The sequence below is a fragment of the Rutidosis leptorrhynchoides genome, chromosome 6 (genome assembly GCF_046630445.1).
Source record: "Rutidosis leptorrhynchoides isolate AG116_Rl617_1_P2 chromosome 6, CSIRO_AGI_Rlap_v1, whole genome shotgun sequence".
NCBI lineage: Eukaryota > Viridiplantae > Streptophyta > Magnoliopsida > Asterales > Asteraceae > Rutidosis > Rutidosis leptorrhynchoides.
The window spans coordinates 435,287,177-435,308,882 of NC_092338.1; the positions used below are offsets into that span (position 1 = coordinate 435,287,177).

The 21,706-nt window shown below is 35.0% G+C and overlaps 2 protein-coding genes across 3 annotated transcripts; one reads left to right on the forward strand and one right to left on the reverse strand.

Moving 5' to 3' along the window:
- The first annotated feature begins 2,459 nt into the window (after window positions 1–2,459).
- On the forward strand, window positions 2,460–5,673 carry LOC139856200 (pentatricopeptide repeat-containing protein At2g20710, mitochondrial-like). 2 transcript variants are annotated; one of them, XM_071845453.1, is made up of 3 exons: window positions 2,528–2,796; window positions 4,420–4,468; window positions 4,567–5,673. In XM_071845453.1, exons 1-3 carry the CDS (start codon window positions 2,672–2,674, stop codon window positions 5,566–5,568), a joined length of 1,176 nt encoding a protein of 391 aa, XP_071701554.1. In that variant the 5' UTR covers window positions 2,528–2,671; the 3' UTR covers window positions 5,569–5,673. The 2 variants fall into 2 exon arrangements, with proteins under 2 accessions (XP_071701553.1, XP_071701554.1); XM_071845452.1 differs by having other exon boundaries at window positions 2,460–2,796; window positions 4,420–5,673.
- LOC139856201 (transcription activator GLK1-like) lies at window positions 5,582–20,962 on the reverse strand. The gene is made up of 6 exons (XM_071845454.1): window positions 20,303–20,962; window positions 18,904–19,044; window positions 6,850–7,209; window positions 6,612–6,644; window positions 6,386–6,523; window positions 5,582–6,056 (listed from the first exon to the last, which is right to left on the reverse strand). Exons 1-6 carry the CDS (start codon window positions 20,759–20,761, stop codon window positions 5,907–5,909), a joined length of 1,281 nt encoding a protein of 426 aa, XP_071701555.1. The 5' UTR covers window positions 20,762–20,962; the 3' UTR covers window positions 5,582–5,906.
- Window positions 20,963–21,706: the final 744 nt, after the last annotated feature.

Consider the following 21,706-nt stretch of genomic DNA (forward strand, 5'->3'; position numbering starts at 1 on the left):
GGTTCGGGACGTTCGTTAGAAAAGGGGGGTTTTTTCGAGGAGTTTAGAATTCGCAGTTGTAGTCCTCCTCCGACGGGTACCAATATAGGTGAGGGGACCGGCAACGATGCGACTTTTTCGTTCAAGGCTAATACGGGCAATGGCGTCGACAACATCACCGGTGATAAGGTCCTCGGTTAGTGTGTTTTGGATTGTTTTGTTTGTCAGTTGTTAGCTTCGACGTTAGTCTGAATTCTATATTCGTGGTTTTTTTTTCTTTCTTCTAGTTAGTTTGTCGTAGCGGAGCTCGGGTTTATTTTTCTTTAGCTTGGTTAGTTTTTTGTTTTCGAGCTCTGTCCGCGTTCGTTTCTTGTGTCTTGGTTTTCTTTTTCTCATTCCAAGAAAAAGTTTGTTATAAATTCGTCTTAAGTATCGAAAACATGAACATGTGTAGGATTGCTTGTGAATATCTCATGCTGAAACCAATACGAATCGAAGAGTTTGGTGACTTGTTCTGCTTCTGTCTCCATTGTTGCTCTGTGTTCTTGAGGTTAAAACAAAGAGATTGATCGGAGAAATATGTAAAGTAGAAGAAGAATTATTGTGGTTTTTATCGGTGGAATATGGTGCGTGGTGTACGGTTTGACTTTCATGTGAATTATATAGTACTCCAGTATTACGATGTATCGATTGGTGGTAACGTGTTGGAAGCTTCATAGATTATGTACGCGTATTTGTTTTTATTTATTTTAGTGTTATCTAACTACCTTCTTATCTGTCAGTTTACTGTCTATAGAACTACTAGTACATTTTTATTTTGTCACGCAAATTATTATTATTTTTGAAAGCTCAATTCGCGGTGCTTTAATTGGAATAAGCTAAAGTTAATTTTATTACTCCGTATTAAGGTATGCCTAACTTATGCTTAAGGGCACAAGCTTGTGCCATAATCCCATATATTTACTATGCAATTCGTACAAGATGCGCTTAGAACACTGAGAGTGGCTTGTTGGCGCTTTTTGTGTAGAACGTCAGAATCACTACGTTTCACCACTCCCACTCGAAGTTATAGATGGCATTCAAGCTTTGACGTCAGTATTTGGATGTTGATTTTTTATTTTTTCTTCTCCTTTCTTTTACTCGATTTTATTTTTGTAAGTGTTTGTGGATATTTTGTATGTATGTGAGTGGGTTTATGTGTGTTTTTGGAGGTTTTGAAAGATGAAAAGGAAAGTAGGTATGACTATTTGTAGTGGTGGCGACAATGTAATGGAGTTTTTTTAGGAGAATGGTAGTGACGTGACAAAGATGATGGTAAAAATGGAAATAGTGGGGAAAGAGTGATGGGAAGATGTTGTTCTATGCGTTAAATTATGATTGAAAGTCGTATGTAATAAAAGAAGTAAAAAGATATGAATAAATATATAAAATTTCACAACATGGCAACATGCTCATGCTCTCTTTCGGGCTAGGCACAATACGCCTCGCTAATGGTGTGATGATTGCATTACTCCGACACATCATCTCCCACAAGGAAGGTTGCAATCAGCCTAACAGGTTTGGAAGAGAGACAGACACCTCTGTTTTTCCTTTTACCTTTATTAGGGTATTTAAATTAAATTTAAATGGATGGATTTTAATTTGGGCTAAAAAATTTATAAAAGGTAGTACTCTAGTAGATAAACCCAATAAGTCTAAATCTAAAACTAAATAAACCACCAAAGAAAATGAACCAAATACAACTTTTTATTTGATTTATGTATTATTTTATATTAATAATAATTAAATTTAATTAGATTTAAACTAAATTAAATATTAAATTCAAAATAATATTTACACTGAGGCACTCCTCAACTTTTTTTGCTTTTAAGGTCTGTTCCATAATTTTTCATTAAAAGAAATGAATTGAAATGAAAGTAAATGAAAGGTCCAGCAAGTGTTCTTTTAGTTTACGGGATTTTTGTGACGATGATGAAGAGATGGGTGCGATTCAAAATTCTTTTAAAAATGCTCAAGTGGACGGGTCTTGCATGTGGTCTTACGTGGGCTCGGGTTCGGGACGTTCGTTAGAAAAGGGGTTTTTTCGAGGAGTTTAAAATTCGCGGTTTTAGTCCTCCTCCGACGGGTACCAATATAGGTGAGGGGACCGGCAACGATGCGACTTTTTCGTTCAAGGCTAATACGGGCAATGGCGTCGACAACATCACCGGTGATAAGGTCCTCGGTTAGTGTGTTTTGGATTGTTCTGTTTGTCAGTTGTTAGATTCGATGTTAGTCTGAATTCTATATTCGTGGTTTTTTTTTTTTCCTAGTTAGTTTGTCGTAGTGGAGCTCGGGTTTATTTTTCTTTAGCTTGGTTAGTTTTTTGGGAAAAAAAAAAGGGTCCAGTAATTAAAAAAATTTCAGCTTCTCTCTCTTTCTCTCCAAAATAAAATTCTGGAACATTGCTTAAAGGTCCAGCAAAACTTTTACAAACAATTTCTAGTAGTACTAAGGGTAAATCAACCTCAACTATCAACTACACAAACAACAACACAGTCCAGCATTCATTCAATGATGATGAAATCATCAATTTTATCTAGGGTTTTTAGGGTTTTACGTTACTCAACGGAAACTCAAACCCCTAAAAACAACGTCGCCGCTACTACTGATAAAACCAAAACCACTCTGTTTCACAGACTAGTTGCTTTTCATGAACCCTCAGTTGTTCCAGTTCTTGACCAGTGGGTTGATCAAGGAAGACCAATTGATCAACAAGATCTTTACAGAATCATCAAACAGTTTCGTAAATTTGGTCGTTATAAACACGCCCTTCAGGTTCCATTCTCTCCTCAAATTACTCAAAATAATAATGCTTAGAACTTAGTTGCTAGTAGCTGCTTTTGTATGATCATATTTATGTAGTTAAACATTACCAATACATTGTGAAATGACCATTTAAGTACAGAACGTAGCACAATTAATGAAAAGTTGTGAACTTTATGGGGAATTTAAACCTATTCCACTAGTTCAATCAATTAGAAGGACTAAGGGGAGTATTTGGCTTAGCATTTTTAGGGGCTTAATAGCTTGTTGCATTATCTTGTAGCAATTAAGCTTCTTGAAGGTATATGGATGAGCTTTGGTGAGAGGGCTTATCAAAATTGGGGGGGTAATATGCTAAAAATCCTAAGCCTTGGATGACACAAAAGCTAAAAACTTTAAGATTAGCCAAACACCTCTTATATCACTTAGATTCAAACTGACTCCAAAAAAATATATTAAAGAATAAAGATGAGTTATGGAAACCAATTGTGGTAGTCCACGTATGCATCCATGTCATCGCCACAGTGTACATGGCTGTCCACGTTATTACTTGACCTATGCTTTTGATAGGTTGTTTCCTAAAATCTGACCTTCTAGTTAGTCATCTGTGTTTGTGCAAAGTTGGATTTTGTAATCCTTTTCAGGTGCCAGAAACTATAAGGTGCTCTAAGTTACAAAAAAGTTTCTTGAATTTATTAAGAATCTGATGGGTGTTTTTACCTCTAGAGCATCAGTAAAAGTTTTGGAAACGTGTTGATAGGTTTTTACTTCTCAGTGAGTCAGTGTGAAAAACAACGTAGTACATTGGAGTTTTTATTAGTGTAGTTATTAACTAAAGTGACATTTAATATGGTAAGTTTGTTACTAGAAAAGTCACGTTTAGATATGTTCTTTTTCAGGCTAATACGCCTAAACTTTTTGCATGTAAACACATTCTATTTCCCCTTATAGTCAAATATGGTATTCTATGTTACATTTTTGTTGCTATTTTCTCTGTACTGTTTCAGGATTGCTCTGTTTGTTCACATCTTATGTGCTCTTGGTATATAGTTCGTGTTATTATGATATAACCAACTTATTAATCGGTCCGAGATCATCGGTCTTGTCTATTGATATGACATTGGGGCATTGCATTCAATTTTCTTAGGAAATGGTATCAGTTTGTCTACTTTGAATTACTTATGGTGTCTGTATTAAGTTTACTTAATGTGATATAGACCGAGTTCTTCAAGTTTGAGCTGACTTGGTATATAGAATGAAGGTGTGCTGTTAGCCTTTTAGTACAGTAATGATATATTGTTTGGTAATTGTATTAACTTACAACATAATATTGCTGGTTCTATTTGGAATATACGATGCTAATATAAGATACATATTGCTAACTGTATATGATTTATTTGTATTCTAGACCAGTACAGTAAATTAACACAGTTTACTATAAAATCCATGTAATATTAACATAAAGGTTATATTGTCGTATTTATATTCAAAAGCTACACCATACATTTGCGCAGGTGGCATGTTATCTCAATTTAGATTGTCGATTTGCTCTAATTTCTCATGCATACTTGCAAACACCTATCAGATTAGTATTTGTTTTGGTTAGCTGACCCTTATTTCTCACTTACATTACAGATATCTGAATGGATGGATGAAAAACCGTATCTTGACGTTTCACCTAAAGGTGCGTCTATTAAGCTGGATTTGATAAATAAAGTTTACGGTCTAACGCAAGCAGAGGATTACTTCAACAATATCCCGGATACTTCACGGGTTTGGCAGGTTTATGGGGCCCTTTTAAACTGCTACGCCGGTGCAAAACTAGTCGATAAAGCCGAAGCCACCATGCAAAAAATGAGGGAGTTAGGTTATTCTCACTCTCTAACTTACAACGTTATGATGGGTTTGTATTCCGCTACCGAAAACTTCGATAAACTCGATTGTTTAATGGAAGAAATGGAACAAAAGGGCATTCATATCGACAAATTCACGTATTGTATTAGATTAGCTGCGTATGCAAAAACTTCAGAAATACAAAAAATGGAGACACTATTATTGAAAATGGAAGCTGACCCAGAAGTACAAATGGAATGGCATGCGTACACAACTGTAGCCAACGGGTATTTAAAAGTATGTGAAAAGAAAAAGGCGTTGACTTGTTTGAAAAAATCCGAATACCTTATAAAACCGAGTCAAAGGAAGTCAGCTTACGAGAATCTACTCACGCTTTACGCTAGTGCAGGACGAAAAGATGACGTGCTTCGCGTATGGGATCTTTATAAGAATCTTGGAAGGTTATACAATCATGGGTATATCTGTTTAATGAGCTCACTTGCGAAATTAGATTGTATTGATGATGTTGAGAAAATATATAAAGAGTGGGAAGAGCAACATAAGTTTTTCGATCTTCAAGTTCCAAATATTCTTATTACAATCTACTGCAAAAAGGGACTTCTCGAAAAGGCGGAAACGGTAATAAAAAAGGTTACGGATAATGGAAACAAGCCTAATGCATCTATGTGGTCTCGTATGGCGTTAGGTTACGTTAAAATTAATGACATGGACAAAGCGGTGGAGACGTTGAAAAAATCTATTTCGAGTAGTTTTCAAGGGTGGATTGTGGATACATCCGTTTTGTCTTCTTGTTTAGATTATTTGAATTCGAAGGGGAGTTTAGATGAAGCCGAGGAAATAATCAAATCACTCAAGATAAATGGCCACTTATCTGAATCGGTTTATAAGAACGTAGTGAAAAAGTTGTCGAAGGAACCTGTTACTATCTGATATCACAAGGTATATTATCAGATAGTTTTATTTGATTGTAACATTTCATTATTGAATAGCGTCCCATACTACCATATTCACATAAGAACATATAAAACATTATTGGTTTATGTCGTTTGTTTCGCTTATGGATCAACAGTTTTGTACACTCAAAGAACAAGAACTAATCTTTAAAGTCAAAACTCATGATTTTTTGACACATGAACAAAAAACTAGAACTCGCACATTAGGTGTCGAACATCTAAGTGCATGAAACGTCGTCGAATTGGAGGGTTCCGTGTTGGATTGAAAATTTCCGAGCAGCAACCGCATAAGAAATTGATCGAATTAATAAGGTTTTAGATGCAAGTGGGTGGTATTTTTTGAATCCCCTGTTTTTGTAATTCCACCATTACACTATTAAGTGCAGGTGGTTTCAGTCCAAGTGGAAGAGGCTGCCATGGCTTTGATAATATATCCCCAATTGCTGCATCTATGCTCTCCTTGGACTGTTACACAAGTTAAATCGAAAAAATGATTAGTAAATTGTTTTTTCATAGATTTATAAAAAATCTAAGAAAAAGAAATATACGTGTGACCTATGTATCGGTGTGAAAGTGCAGGGTCAAACTTGGCTAAAACTCAGGATTACTCAGAAAATTGGTCAAAACTCGGAAACTAGGTCAAAGTCAAACTTGGTCAACATCATCTGAGTACTCCTTTAGTGGCCGATTCTCCATAAAAAGTCCCGACCGAGTACTCTCCGAGTTGCAATTTTTGCAGCCTTATGAAAGTATTTAGTGTACTATCGTGCTATTATGTTATATTTGGTACTTACTGGATGTAGGTCGATCAGTGGTTGTGGGCCCGATTGTTTGTTCGCAGAGGCGGTGGCACCTATGCCGGATTCTGTCTTATACATGGCATGTGGTGCTGGAGGAATACCTGGTACCGGTACATGCAGAGTTGGAAACCTCTGTTCATACATAAAACAGAAAACATTGTTAGACAATTTTCGGGATTTATTAACGTTTCAAGTTACGAATAATTAATCATAAGCTTACCGTTTGTGGCAAAATTTGTGGGAAGTATTGTGGCTGCACAAAAGCAAACACCTATTGTTAGATTAACAGACATAACGGCCTTTGACCTAGCAGTATCTAGGTAACTCGCATAACCTTAAAAGTTGTGAGTTCAAGTCCCGTGCTGGACTATTTGTAATTGAGTGTGTGTTTGCCGTTCTTAAAAATAAAAAATAAAAATAAATGTCATAAAAAGACGGATGTAGAAAGAAGAACGCACTCTTTGGTGATGAGGGTGCCATGTTGGTGAAGGAGATGGTGATGGGTGCCAAACATGTGGCGATTGTGGTGACGTTGGTGACGGTGAGTGGGCCATATGTTTGGGCCAAACGGGCATTAAAGGTCGCTCCATTGAGGGGTGACCCCATACATGTAACGGTCTATAATGTGGAACCTGTGTCTTTGGAGGGAAGCCCATGGTTGGTGGTGGTGCAACCCATTGTCCCATGTGCCTTTTGCCACTTCTGCCGTTACCTCCACCTCCTATTGCCGTGGTGCCACTGTACATTTGACGTCTTTGACTCCAACTTTCCTCTTCCGCTTCCCTTGCGAGCAGATGTTTTCGATGCGACCTGTATTTCTGAAACAAGTTACATGTCTCCAAATTAGTTGTGATGTTTCAAGATCTAAGTTTATATGTTATTCAGAAAGTACTACAGTACTACTTATTGATGCATATAAAATGTCATTCATGCACATAACTTGCTAGCTGCTTCAAACTATTTCTCAGAAGTTACAGAAACATTAAAGATCATCACCAGCATCAGATCAGATTTCAAAGAATATTAATGCATGAAATAGATACGCATGTATTAGATTTACAGTTTGATTGGCTCAAGGTGGTTTGGAATAAAAAAAGTGCCTTCAAAAATGGCCATTTTCATTGGTTAGCGCTTCAAGAGGGCGTCCCGGTAAAGGAAGTTTTACATTTTAGACATTGTCTTCGTGGTGGTATGGATGACAAGTGTGGTTGGTGTATTATTCATGTTGAATCAATTGACCATCTTATACTTCATTGTACATGGTCTCGTAACGTTTGGGCGGGTCTTTTATTTGGTGGAGTGTGGCGTGGGTTATGCATTTGTCTATCGTTAAACTCTCTCTTGTTCGCTTTCACGGTTTGGGTCTAAAAGATAAAAATCTTGGAGACTTATTGGCCCGGCAGCATATTAGTTTTTTTTTTTTTTTTTGGCTCGCTAGAAACAACTTGTTATTTAATGGTGTTAATAAAAATGAAGCGAGTGTGGTTGAAGTTGTTTAATTTAAGGTATTTCAATTGTTGGTTAATGCAATCAAAGTCAAGAGTTTTCAATTTATATTTGGAAGGTTCAACCCCATGGGCTTTAGTATGATGTAGTTAATTCAAAGGTGCTCAAAGGTGATCAAGATGCTAGATGTGAAGTCTCCTGAATATGGCTTCTTTTTGTCTTTTTGTTTTAATTTAGCATTATAAATTATAATGTTTTTAGTGTTCTGTACATGAGCCCAATTATGGGTGTCTTTATGAGTGGGTTTTAAGCCCATAACAATGTTGTACTTCTATAATATGTTCCAAGTTTTTTGCCAAAAAAAAAATAAAAAATAAAAAATTATCACGTGTTTAATTTCAAAGTGTTGGTATATTACCGTGATTTAAAGGTAAAAAATTAATGATACTAAGACTAGTACCAATGGTTACTTCTTTCATGTCGTCATTTTTTATAAGATAAAGACACTATAGGCATTTGATAGTCTTTTTCATCCTTTTCTAGATAAAATTAAATCTCAGTCATTTTACAAACCAAAGAAGACGGTAACTTATGAGTTTAGTGAGCCCTTAATGTTTTAGAATCTGTCCATATCCACTCATTTACTATTATTTAATATTTTTATTCTTTTTTTAAGTGTGATCTTTTATTTAAATAATGATAAGTGGATCCAATTCTTTTAGAGAAGTGTATTATTGTTGGTAGTAGTCAGTTCAATTTTTTTAAGAAAGTGTTGAAGTGATGTTGATGTGTCACTTAATGTTTTTAAAGAAACATGTCATGGTTGAGAGTGGTATAAGAGATCTAACAATTTGATGTGCAATGGTTGAGAGTGGTATAAGAGGCAAACAAACAAAACAATGAATGCTGCATCACTGTCGTTGTTTCTTTGTGATCAACAGAGTTTGTCTTTTTAGGGTACAAACTACTTAGATATTACTCCCTCCGTCCCACTTAAAGTGTTCATATTTTCATTTTGAGACGTCCCATTGTAATTGTCCACTTTGTATTTCAACCAATTAAAAGAGGTTATTCTGGAGAGAAAATTTCTGATTGGTGGAGTATAAAGTTGGTGGAATTTTTTAAAATTGTGTGCAAAAAGTAAGTAGACACTTATGGGACGGATGGAGTAAAACCTTGCAAAATTATATTATTCATATGTATTTATTTTTATTATTTTGGTGGAGAAGATAAGAATATGCATGTGAAGATATTTGACCTTATTCGTTTTTTGGAATAGTGTGCTGTTTGATTTTTGAACTCAGATTATGAAGTTTTTGACCAATTAAGCATTTATTTGTCGATGACGAAATAATACATTTTAAAAGGGAATATGCTCGAATCGTATTTATCCATCAGTCTTGAATCTTACATATGTATCATTGGTAGCACGCATAGAACTTAAATATAATATAAAACAGGGTTTATGACATTAAGTTTGAATTAAAATCATCACTAACACTCGAAAGTGGTTTGGGCTAGAGATGTATAGGAATTGAGCTACTCGCAAGCTATTCGAGCTCGATTTGTTCTCAAACCAGCTTGAGTCCGAGCTTAAGCATATTTTGAACCTCCCTTGGCGAACGAGCTCAAGCTTGAGCTTTTTACATTGAACTTGAACAAACTCGGGAGTCTAAATGAACTTTCATTTATTGATATTAATTGTTATTTATATTAAAAATAATACATAATTATATCATATTTGGAGTAACATATAAGTATATATCTATATAATAGTAACTATCATGTACATAAATAAGTCGAACTGTAATCAAGCTCGAGCTCACTGAATTTCATAGGAGCCGAGCTCGAGTTCAACTTGGCTCGTTTACACTCCTAGTTGGGGCCCTAAGATCCTGCTACGAAATCTCAAGTTCTAATCCTCAAGTTCTAATCTTGTTTTGGGGCCAGGAAAAAAATTGAAAATCGTTACGAATTATTCTGGTTAGATAGCATACACCTGATGGAATTTGACAAACCTTTTGAGAAACATGTTCTACATTTTAACAAGTTCATAAACCCATTTTATGAAGATAAAGTTAGCGGAAGCATGCAAGTATCATGTTATATATCAACCATTTTAAAAGACAAATTCCATAAATATATCAAGTCTTGAAATAATATGCTTACATACAACAAGTGGGTTTAGTAATTTACCTCCTCAAGCTAGTTGAGGGTTACAACAATATGATGAAGAAGATGAGGATGAATGGAGCTCCAAATGTATGAAACCTCAAGTTGTTATACCCCAAGCTTATCACCAACACCTTGTGCTTTGGTTAGGGTTTGTTAACACTTGAATATGGCTTGCAAAAATCAAATTAAGAACACCTCTACCCCCTTGAAACCCCACGGTTTTTACAGCTCAAAGAGAGCAGATTTTTGCAGTTTTTTTTGTGCTATTTTGATGTGTATGCATGTGTGTTTTGGTCTACTACAAGTCTTGGTACTTATGCCTCTTGATACTTGAAGTAACCATACACATGGCAAGTCAAAGTGCATGCTCCAATGCCACTTACTTGTAGGCTTTTAAATAAGTTTTATAAAATTAAATTTTATAAAACCTTCCATTTTATTTATACATATACATTTTATTATATAAAACCCATTTATATAAAATGTAACATAAATAAATTAATTATTTAACCTATAAATAATTAATTCCATATTATATAAATTATTCCATAATTTATATATATATGTACACATCAAGTAATATTTCAGAAAACCATTTTTCTTAAAGTTCAAGTGTTGCGTATTTAATCAATGATCCAATCGTTAAGATCAAATACGAATAAGGTGTCGGTAAGCTTGTTATTGGGTATGACCCGACTTGGATCAAAACATATTAGCCACATTAATTTAATATGTCTCTCGGGCATACGAAATACCTTCAATCTCCCACTTGCACGAGAAACATAAGAAATTAATGCAAGTGATGGATACCACCTAACGACCGTCCATCACCCCCAATATGTTATGACTTTGTGCCATTCAATAACATCATCCCTTTTGAGTTCACATCTCGAATATGAATAGGTGAATCTTTTCATTACATCCTTTCGTCCTAGATGTCATGTTAATTCCAAGAGATACAGAGTGATCACTCTCTTTTAGATTTAACTTTATCAGGCCTTAGACATCTGACTCTCAACGAATAAGAGGGACAAATTCCATCTTGACTACATACGTCCTAAATATACACCTTGCATTATACCTGAGCTCTTCCTTATGAACTACCATATTTCAGACTAGCGAAGGAAAGAATCAAGGCACAATACTTGGTAAATATCCGAACCCAATATGTATCTCAGGTCAGAGGATACAATGATATTCGCCTTTAATCAAGACTACATGTGATCGACCACAAAGGCTCTATTTAGTAAGTCTTGAGAGCGGGTCTTCCAATATTTGTGTCCCACAAATATCTATGAACCTTGGTTGCAACCTTGCCCCACATTCATCCCGTGAATGTATACCAATCCAAGTTCATAATAGTCTAAACCTCACACTTGTTCCCACGAATGTGATCGACTACGGAATTTTAGAATAATTACTTATTCATGGATAAAATATGCAAAATAGGAACATAACTCAAGATAAATTAATGCCATAATTGTATAAATGAGTTTGAACTACTTCGTTCCGTTACAATACTTAAAACAGATCATAACCAATCACTAGAATATCGAAGCCCTAATGCACAAACATGTCCAGCATGTTTTGATCCATGTAAGAGCTTCGTGAGAGGATCCGCTATATTAAGATCTGTGTGAACTTTGCGAATACATATCTTTCCCTTTTCAACTTCATCCCTTATGTAGTTGAATCTCCGCTCAATGTGACGGGTCTTTTGATGAGCACGAGGTTCCTTGATTTGAGCAATCGCACCCTCGTTGTCACAAAAGATCTCAAGAGGGTCCTGAATGGAAGGGACTACTCCTAAGTCGTCGATGAATTTCTTCATCCATGCAGCTTCCTGAGCTGCCAATGATGCGGCGATGTACTCCGACTCTGTAGTGGATAGAGTAACAACATCCTGTTTTGAACTCTTCCAAGAGACCGCACCTCCATTTAATGTGAAGACATAACCGGATTGTGATCGAGAATCATCACGATCAGTTTGGAAACTCGCGTCCACGTAACCTTTTACAGCGAGTTCCTCCTCACCAGACCCATATATCAGAAACATATCCTTAGTCCTCCTAAGGTATTTCAATATACTTTTAACAACAATCCAATGACTGTTTCCTGGGTTATTCTGGTATCTACTTGTCAGGCTAAGAGCGCATGACACATCCGGTCTAGTGCATATCATTGCATACATGATTGACCCAATGGTAGAAGCATATGGGACTTTCTTCATTCTCTCCTGTTCATCTTTCGTGGTGGGGCACTGAGATGAACTGAGAAGTGTTCCCTTTTGAATAGGTACCAAACCTTTCTTAGAGTTCTCCATCTTGAACCTTTTCAAGATTTTTTCAATGTATGCACTTTGATTTAAACCTATCAGTTTCTTGAATCTATCCCTGTAGATCCCAATCCCCAAAACGTATTGTGCTTCTCCAAGATCCTTAATGGAGAAGCATTTGCTTAACCAAGTTTTAACACCTTGCATTGCCGGAATATCATTTCCAAATAACAATATATCATCCACATATAGTACAAGGAACATGATAGTGCTCCCACTAGCTTTCTTGTATACACAAGCTTCATCACCATTTTTAATGAAGCCAAATTTCTTGGCCTCCTCATTAAAACGATGATTCCACATTCTAGATGCTTGTTTCAATCCGTAGATTGACTTCTTTAACTTGCATACCTTTTTAGGATATTTCGGATCAACAAAACCCTCAGGCTGAACCATATAGACATCTTCCTCAAGATGTCCGTTTAGGAAAGCGGTCTTGACATCCATCTGCCATATTTCATAATCATAATGAGCAGCAATGGCAAGTAATATCCTAATAGACTTTAGCATCGCCACAGGCGAAAAAGTTTCATCATAGTCAACCCCTTGAGTTTGAGTGAAACCTTTTGCTACAAGTCTAGCTTTATATGTATCCAAGTTCCCATGTATGTCTGTTTTCATTTTGAACAGCCATTTACAATCAACTAGCCTAGAGCCAGGAGGTTGTGCAACAAGTTCCCAAACTTGGTTGTCATACATGGATTGCATCTCAGCGTTCATGGCTTCCTGCCATTTATCTTTATCAATCCTTGATAAAGCATCTTGGTAGTTTATTGGTTCATCCAAATCAACCACATAGCAACCATCTATGAGAAACCCATATCTCTCAGGAGGATTACTAATCCTACCAGATCTGCGAACGTCTTGTGTATTTTGATCATCCATCTGATCACTCTCAACATTTTCATGTTGAGTGCTAGTGTCAGCCAATTGTGTATCATCTACTTGATCTTGAACCTCTTCAAGATCTATCTTCCTTTCACTTTTGTCTTCCATTAGGAACTTAGTTTCAAGGAATTCAGCCTTTCGAGCAACAAATACATTCTGCTCGGAAGGATCATAGAAATAGTATCCCATATCATCCTTGGGATATCCTATGAAGATACACTTCGTGGATCGAGCATTCAACTTATTAGGGACGTAACGCTTAGGATAAGCTTCACATCCCCATACTTTCAAGTATGAAAGAGAAGGAGGTTTTCCAAACCACATCTCATGAGGAGTTCGTTCCACTTTCTTGGTTGGGGCTATATTTAAAATACGAGCCGCGGAGCTTAGACAATAACCCCAAAATGATAGAGGTAACGAGCTTCTTGCCATCATAGATCGAACCATATCCATTAGGGTTCGGTTCCTCCTTTCGGAAACTCCATTAAGTTGGGGTGTTCCGGGTGGAGTAAGTTGTGAGATAATCCCACAACTCCTAAGATGATCTTGGAAGGCATCGCTTAGGTATTCACCTCCTCTATCGGTACGAAGTACCTTAATTGTCCTATTGAGTTGATTTTGTACTTCGTTTTGATATTCTTTGAATGCTTCAAACGTTTCGTCCTTGTGTCTTAACAAGTAGACATATCCGAAACGACTGAAGTCATCAATGAAAGTAACGAAGTATCTTTCACCATTCCTAGTTATGGGCTTAAAGGGTCCACATACATCCGAATGTATTAATCCCAATAAGTCTTTAGCCCTTTCATAGGTCCCTTGGAAAGGTGCTTTTGTCATTTTGCCTTGTAAACAATATTCACATACATCAAATGAGTCTAGTTCATTTGATTTCAAAAGTCCATTCTTTTGAAGTGTATGCATTCGGTTCTTGTTTATATGGCCAAGGCGACAATGCCATAAATAGGAATCACTCAAATCCCTTTTGAGTTTCTTGGTGCTTGTATGGTATATAGAGCTCGATGATGCGTCATCATGAACCAATTCTTAAATTCCATTTGAAGGCGAAGCCTTGAAATAGAATACATTGTCTTTAGAAACATGAATATCATCATCAATAAAATTAACAACGTAACCACATTGTTTTAAGCGAGAAATAGAAATAATGTTTCTACACAAATCCGGAGCATACAAAACATTTTCTAAAATAAGTTCCAATCCGCTTGGAAGCTTCAAAATAAAATCTCCTTGAGCTTTAACATGCACCTTTGCACCATTGCCCATATAGAGACTTGATGTTCCCGCCTTATGATCACTTCTTTTGAACCCCTGCAAAGAATTGCAAATATGAGTTCCACATCCCGTGTCTAATACCCATGTATTAGAAGAAGTAATACTAAGCTCTATATATACCATATATATATTACCTGAGGTTTGCCCTGCATCCCTCTTGTCCTTCAACTCCTTAAGATAGACCGGACAGTTTCGTTTCCAATGACCCATCTCACCGCAACCGAAACATGGGTCTTCTTTGGGGTTTGCCTTCTCGACTACCTTTTGCTTCTTAGCCTTGTTGATGGTTGGGGTAACCATCTTCCCTTTCCCTTTGCCTTGATGGGCGGGTCCTTTTCTCTTGGCCACCTTTGGCTTAGAGGTGTTACCTTTTGACCCACCTTGATCGATTGCTAACACGGGTAAAGCCCTTTTACCCATGCTAGTTTCCGTCGTTCTAAGCATACCGTGAAGCTCACCTATGCTCTTATCCATCCCATTCATATTGTAATTAATTACAAATTGATCAAACCTTTTTGATAGGGAGTTAAGGATAAGATCGGTGGCTAACTCATTAGATATGTTTAGGTTAAGGCGGTTAGCACGATCGATAAGGCTTTTCATCTTAAGTACATAAGATGAAACCGATTGGGTATCGTCCATACGACAAGCATGTAGCGCCCGAACCGTTTCAAAACGCTCGACACGCGCTTGTTGGAGGAACATCTCCTTCAATTGCGTTATCATGTCGTATGCACTATGATGCTCGAAATCCTTTTGGAGTTCGGGTATCATAGTCCCAAGCATTAAGCATGAGACTTGAAGGGAGTCGTGGCAATACTTATCGTAAGAGACCATTGCCTCCATATCATTCTCATCCGGTTGATCGGGAATGGGGTCCTCAAGTACATACGCTTTATCCTCTTGTTTGAGGACAATCCGAAGATTGCGGAACCAATCCATAAAGTTGGTATGATTGAGTTTGTCTTTCTCGAGGAGAGACCGTAACGATAGGTTGTTCATGTTAAGTGGTGCGTTTTGCATGTTGTTGTTGTTATTAGCGGCCATCTACGAAATTCAACAAAGTCCTTTTAAGTATCGATTTTAAATTTAATAAACAATACCCTTTTAATTTGTTTTATTAAATATTAGAATCCAATGGTAAATCAAATTTCGGTTAGGTGACCTTTATCCCGTCATTTGATTTAGCTAGGTAGTCATAATGACAATTGCAATCCTTTTGCAACTTCTAAGTTATGGGATCGTGCAATCCTTTTGCATGGCATATTAATCCCATCAACGCCTATTTGTTCCTCATGCTTCGGTGATCCTAAGTTCATGATTCCCAAATCAAGTCGTCCTACTTGTGTAAACATGTAGACTTAACATACAAGTGGTTAGGTGACCTTTATCCCACATGTATGCGAAGTGTACCTTATTCATATTAGTTCACTCATGACGGTTAGGTGGCCTTTATCCCATCAAGAGATTCCTAATATGTCTAAGTGTTTCCACAAAAGGATGGCGTTTAACTTGTTTACCTTGTTTTAGTTAAAGGGATTTTATGTTTTCTACATTCTAGTTTTAGAAAACAAAATGCTATACACCAACATGCATTTGGTGTGTAGTGTTTTATGAAAAACCTATTTTCATGTCATATTAGTAAAGCCAATTACTTTGATATAAACCATTTTATATGCATTGTTATTTATGTCCTTAATAACCATTTATTAGTGTCCTTTTGTTGTTTTAATTATAACCAATTATAATGTCATTTTGCAAGTTGTAAATGTGTGATAAATTGTAGCAACCAAACATACAAACACAATAAACATGCAAAACAACCAAGTTCACAATCAAGCCAATTTGGTAGACATTTGTTTAGCCAAAACAAATGTCACCTTCTATGGGTTATGACAAAGTAGGAGATTTATAATCTCCCACTTAATCTTGCATCCAAATGCTTCCAACTTGTGTTCATCTTCATCATCTTCATTCTTCATTCTCTTTACAAAAAATATATCCTAATACATTTTTTTCTAGAAAATGAAATTACAACCTAATCTATTTTACATACCAAATATAAAATAAATTACAAATGAATGAATATTACAAATTATTACAAACCAAATGAATGATTAATATTACAAACCATAAGAATGAATAAATCAACCACAACATACAACCATTCAAACACAAGGTCTAGGCTTGATTGTGAACCACATTAAACAACAAAATTTGACCAAAAATAAGTTCCAAACCCACTTTGGAACTCCCTAAAATTCGGCCAAAATAAGAACCCACCCAAAATCCAAAAATTTTTACATTCTAGTTTCATGCATGTTACTAGATTGTAAGATTAGTGGATTTAAAAGTCATAAACAAGAAGCATATTTCAAAGACCTTGGCTCTAGATACCATTGATGGAATTTGACAAACCTTTTGAGAAACATGTTCTACATTTTAACAAGTTCATAAACCCATTTTATGAAGATAAAGTTAGCGGAAGCATGCAAGTATCATGTTATATATCAACCATTTTAAAAGACAAATTCCATAAATATATCAAGTCTTGAAATAATATGCTTACATACAACAAGTGGGTTTAGTAATTTACCTCCTCAAGCTAGTTGAGGGTTACAACAATATGATGAAGAAGATGAGGATGAATGGAGCTCCAAATGTATGAAACCTCAAGTTGTTATACCCCAAGCTTATCACCAACACCTTGTGCTTTGGTTAGGGTTTGTTAACACTTGAATATGGCTTGCAAAAATCAAATTAAGAACACCTCTACCCCCTTGAAACCCCACGGTTTTTACAGCTCAAAGAGAGCAGATTTTTGCAGTTTTTTTTGTGCTATTTTGATGTGTATGCATGTGTGTTTTGGTCTACTACAAGTCTTGGTACTTATGCCTCTTGATACTTGAAGTAACCATACACATGGCAAGTCAAAGTGCATGCTCCAATGCCACTTACTTGTAGGCTTTTAAATAAGTTTTATAAAATTAAATTTTATAAAACCTTCCATTTTATTTATACATATACATTTTATTATATAAAACCCATTTATATAAAATGTAACATAAATAAATTAATTATTTAACCTATAAATAATTAATTCCATATTATATAAATTATTCCATAATTTATATATATATGTACACATCAAGTAATATTTCAGAAAACCATTTTTCTTAAAGTTCAAGTGTTGCGTATTTAATCAATGATCCAATCGTTAAGATCAAATACGAATAAGGTGTCGGTAAGCTTGTTATTGGGTATGACCCGACTTGGATCAAAACATATTAGCCACATTAATTTAATATGTCTCTCGGGCATACGAAATACCTTCAACACCAACATTCGAACAGAGAAAACCTCATCACATCTCAAATTTCATAATGAAGTTCAAATAATTAATCAGGATGTCAATATTAATTAGTATTTTTTCATATTATTATATTTTGTATAAATTTTAATTTATACCATGTAAGAAAATAATATTATAAATTATAAAATATTGTATTATGTTATACTCCTAATTATTTTGTATAATTTTTATTTTATTTTATTTTATTTTATTTTTACATTTTTAAATTTTTCCCTTTTCATTTGCTTCCTAAAACCTTTTTAATTTTTTCTTTTCATATTTATTTCAACTTTGTTATAAACTTTAAGAGAATATAATTTTTTTTTTTACTTTTCATTTAATAAAAATTTGTACCAAATCATATTTGAATTATAATTATATGTGCATGAAACGAAATCATTTATCAAAACAACGTGTGAGGCATCTCTTATAGTCATTAATTTGTCAGTCCATATTAGATATATAAAATTAAGCCATCATAAACATTATAAATTTTTATTCGTATAAAAACATAATACACCTAAATAGTTATCATTATGAATAACACTTACTTAAGATATAATATATATCGAAGTATCATCTGATCAACTATAAAAAATCCAGATCAACACACCGTATATGAAACAACTACTCCGTATATGATATATCGTTACGATAAGAAAACCGCAACAACGTGCGGGCTAAATACCATTGCTCGAAGACTAATTACATCAATAATATTTCACATAATACAACAAAGGTTAATTTTGTATACTCTATAATTTCACAACAAATAGAAATAAGTAGGTTTTTTGTCATAAAAGTGTACATACTAACTTTAATTCCCTAAACTAGAATTATCAGAAGAAGGAAACTAATGATCATATATATTTTACCTTGATCAAAACATATATCAAGCTTGAAAATTAGGAAGATTTTTAGTTAGAAGTGTGACAAAACAATAGCTAAAAGGTTTCCAAATTATTATATATGTAAATGTAAATGTAATGTAACTATATTGAGTATATATAATATACATAAATATACCTGAAGATGGCTAGCAATGTTATGGCGAGTAAGACAACCAATACCCATAATTTCAAGAATTCTTGAAGTTACTGCCTTATCTACCCCCAGTTGCTCTACTGCTTGCACGAATCTCCGATGCAACTCCGGCGTCCAATCAACCTAATCGACCCGAAATATCAAATCAAATCTTTGATTAAAGTTTATTTAGTATAGTCGGCACCTGATATTGGATCGGTATACATACTATATATATATATATATATATATATATATATATATATATATATATATATATATATATATATATATATATATTCTTGTATATATGCATCCTAGCTAATAAAAGAAATATAAGTAAATTATAAATAAATTATCAATATTATTATAAGGTCAATATAAGTAAATTATCAATATTATTATATGAACTTTTTATTCAAACTATTATGAGAGAACGAACATTTTTACTCATGACTTAATGTAGTATCCCGGGATAACTTAACGTAGTATCCGCGATAATTTTCAACCATCCTTGGTCACCCTAAAATATTATCTTAATTATATTAATGGATAATTTGATGCTAAATGACCAAAGAATGAAAGTTTAGCATTTGTATGATTAAAGTAATATTCTTGATTTTTCAGAAGGTTCGGTACTGTACTTTTTGGGATCTGTCAACAGAATTGTTCTAATCTTATCTATAACAGCAAAGGCTGCAGAAATATGTTTTTTTCAGACTATACCCGTGAACACAAGTAAGCAACCCGTGAACTAACACTTAACATCTTAGAATACAAGCATATATTAACATTATCCTTTTTGTTGATGGGGGATGATTCTCACACACTGTTTTTTGATCCTCACACACCCTTTTACCCTATTATTAGGGAGGAGTTCAAGTAAATTGGTGTGTGAGGATCAAAAAACAGTGTGTGAGAATCATCCCCTTTGTTGATACCCAATAGGAACACTAGAAATCTGACATCATGCACTGGATTTCAAGAATACATATACTAAAATTATAAACATAGTAACTTTCTTTTAATAGCTTTAAACTTACCTAGGTGATACTATAATATTTCGGGTTCTTGACAACATTTAAATTTATAAGCTTGAATCCTTATTAAAAAAAAAAAAAAAAAAAAAAAAACTTTATATATTGGTCCAACTAATAAAAACACTAGCTAACCCTACCCCAATCCATGCAAGGCGAGGTATGTGAAAGATAAGATGAAGACATTCATACAGCCTCTACTCGAAGGTAGAGAGATCGACTACTTCTAGAAAGTCTAAGATGAAGACATTCATACATTCAAACTAATTATTAAAAAAAGAGATGAATTCCTAGTTCTAGTTTTTTATAAATAAGATGGTAACCCTAGATAATTGTTTTATTAAAGAAACCCTAAATGTGTGTACCTTAACTTTTCTCTTGCCTTGTAATGAACTCTTAGATTTACCAGAAGGCGATTTCGATCTACTGATTTCTTTTCGTTTACGATTTGGATTTGGATTCGTTGTAGCTTCACTTCTTCCATCTCTTTTGCTTACAACTTCTAATACTTTTTTTGACATTAATTCCTCAACTTTGTGATCACCCGAAAAAGATGTCACACTACTATTATTAATCTCAGATGAGTCTTCTCCACCACTAAGAGAAAATTCTCCTGCAAGGTCCATTTCCAAATCTGCCAACATATCTTGATCATCCATCCCCACAAATAAATCATCAAAATCAATACTTTCCAAAAAATTATTATCCGAAATGTCCGGGAATTCATCGCCCATCGAAAACGTAACCATTTCACATCCTTGATGATCTCTTCCATCTCTTGATCCGGTGTTATTGTTTTCTAGAGGTGAGACAACAGCTAACATTACCACAACTTAATTAACAATAAAGAGCTCTAGATGAGACCTTTTATAACGATTAATTAATATATATAAGTTGTGTAGTAATGATTATTTGCATGAAAAAGGAATGAATATAATTTGAAATTTGAATAAAGAAAGAATTGAAGTGATTGATAAATAATGGGGATTGGTATGAAAGTGCTGAGTTATTGCACTATGAGAGATTGGATCTCAACCACAATAATTTTTGAGTTGAGTCAGGTCTTGTTTGCTTGTATTTATGCAAATCTATTTGGAAGTCCCCGCAGCTTTGGCTCAGTGGACATGTGGTGGTGCCTAGCACCCCCGCCGGGCTAGAGGTCTCAGGTTCGAGCCTCGTCACCTACAAAGGATATTATTTGAAAGAAATTCCTTGAGGGTGGCCCAAAGGGAAGGTTTTACCGACCCGCTCCGGGACTAAGGTCCGGCCCGCCTGCCCCGTATGGGATGGTTTAAGGGTCGGATCCCCTGAGTGTGGTTCGGGTTTCCTGCCCGAACGCGTGTGTGTGTGCAAATGATGACTAGGCTTCGGTCCGGACTGATGCAAGCTTGCCGTTCAAAAAAAAAAAAAATCTATTTGGAACTTATTCTATTACTAATATATATATATATATATATATATATATATATATATATATATATATATATATATATATATATATATATATATAAACACACACATATAGTGAGGATCCAGAGAGAACTCATAATTTAAACTCAATAGACAAAATTGCTGAAATAGTCCCTGTGGTTCGTACCAAAATGCTGGTTTAGTCCTTGTGCTTTTTTTTTGATGGATTTGGTCCCGGTGGTTGGTAAAAGTTGCTGATTTAGTCCCTCTGACCGACGGCCATCAAAAAATGCCGTTAACTCTGGTCATGTGCCAGACATGTGAGGGTATTTTCGTCAGTTTCTTTCCTTTATTTACAA

Coding starts and splice junctions, on each gene's coding strand:
- LOC139856200 (XM_071845452.1), top strand. CDS start 2,533: ATGATGATGAAATCATCAATTTTATCTAGGGTTTTTAGGGTTTTACGT. Junction 2,797..4,419: donor GTTATAAACACGCCCTTCAG/GTTCCATTCTCT, acceptor CTTACATTACAG/ATATCTGAATGGATGGATGA.
- LOC139856201 (XM_071845454.1), bottom strand. CDS start 20,761: ATGTTAGCTGTTGTCTCACCTCTAGAAAACAATAACACCGGATCAAGA. Junction 19,045..20,302: donor AAGGCAAGAGAAAAGTTAAG/GTACACACATTT, acceptor CGGGTCGATTAG/GTTGATTGGACGCCGGAGTT. Junction 7,210..18,903: donor ACATTGCTAGCCATCTTCAG/GTATATTTATGT, acceptor AACTTGTTTCAG/AAATACAGGTCGCATCGAAA.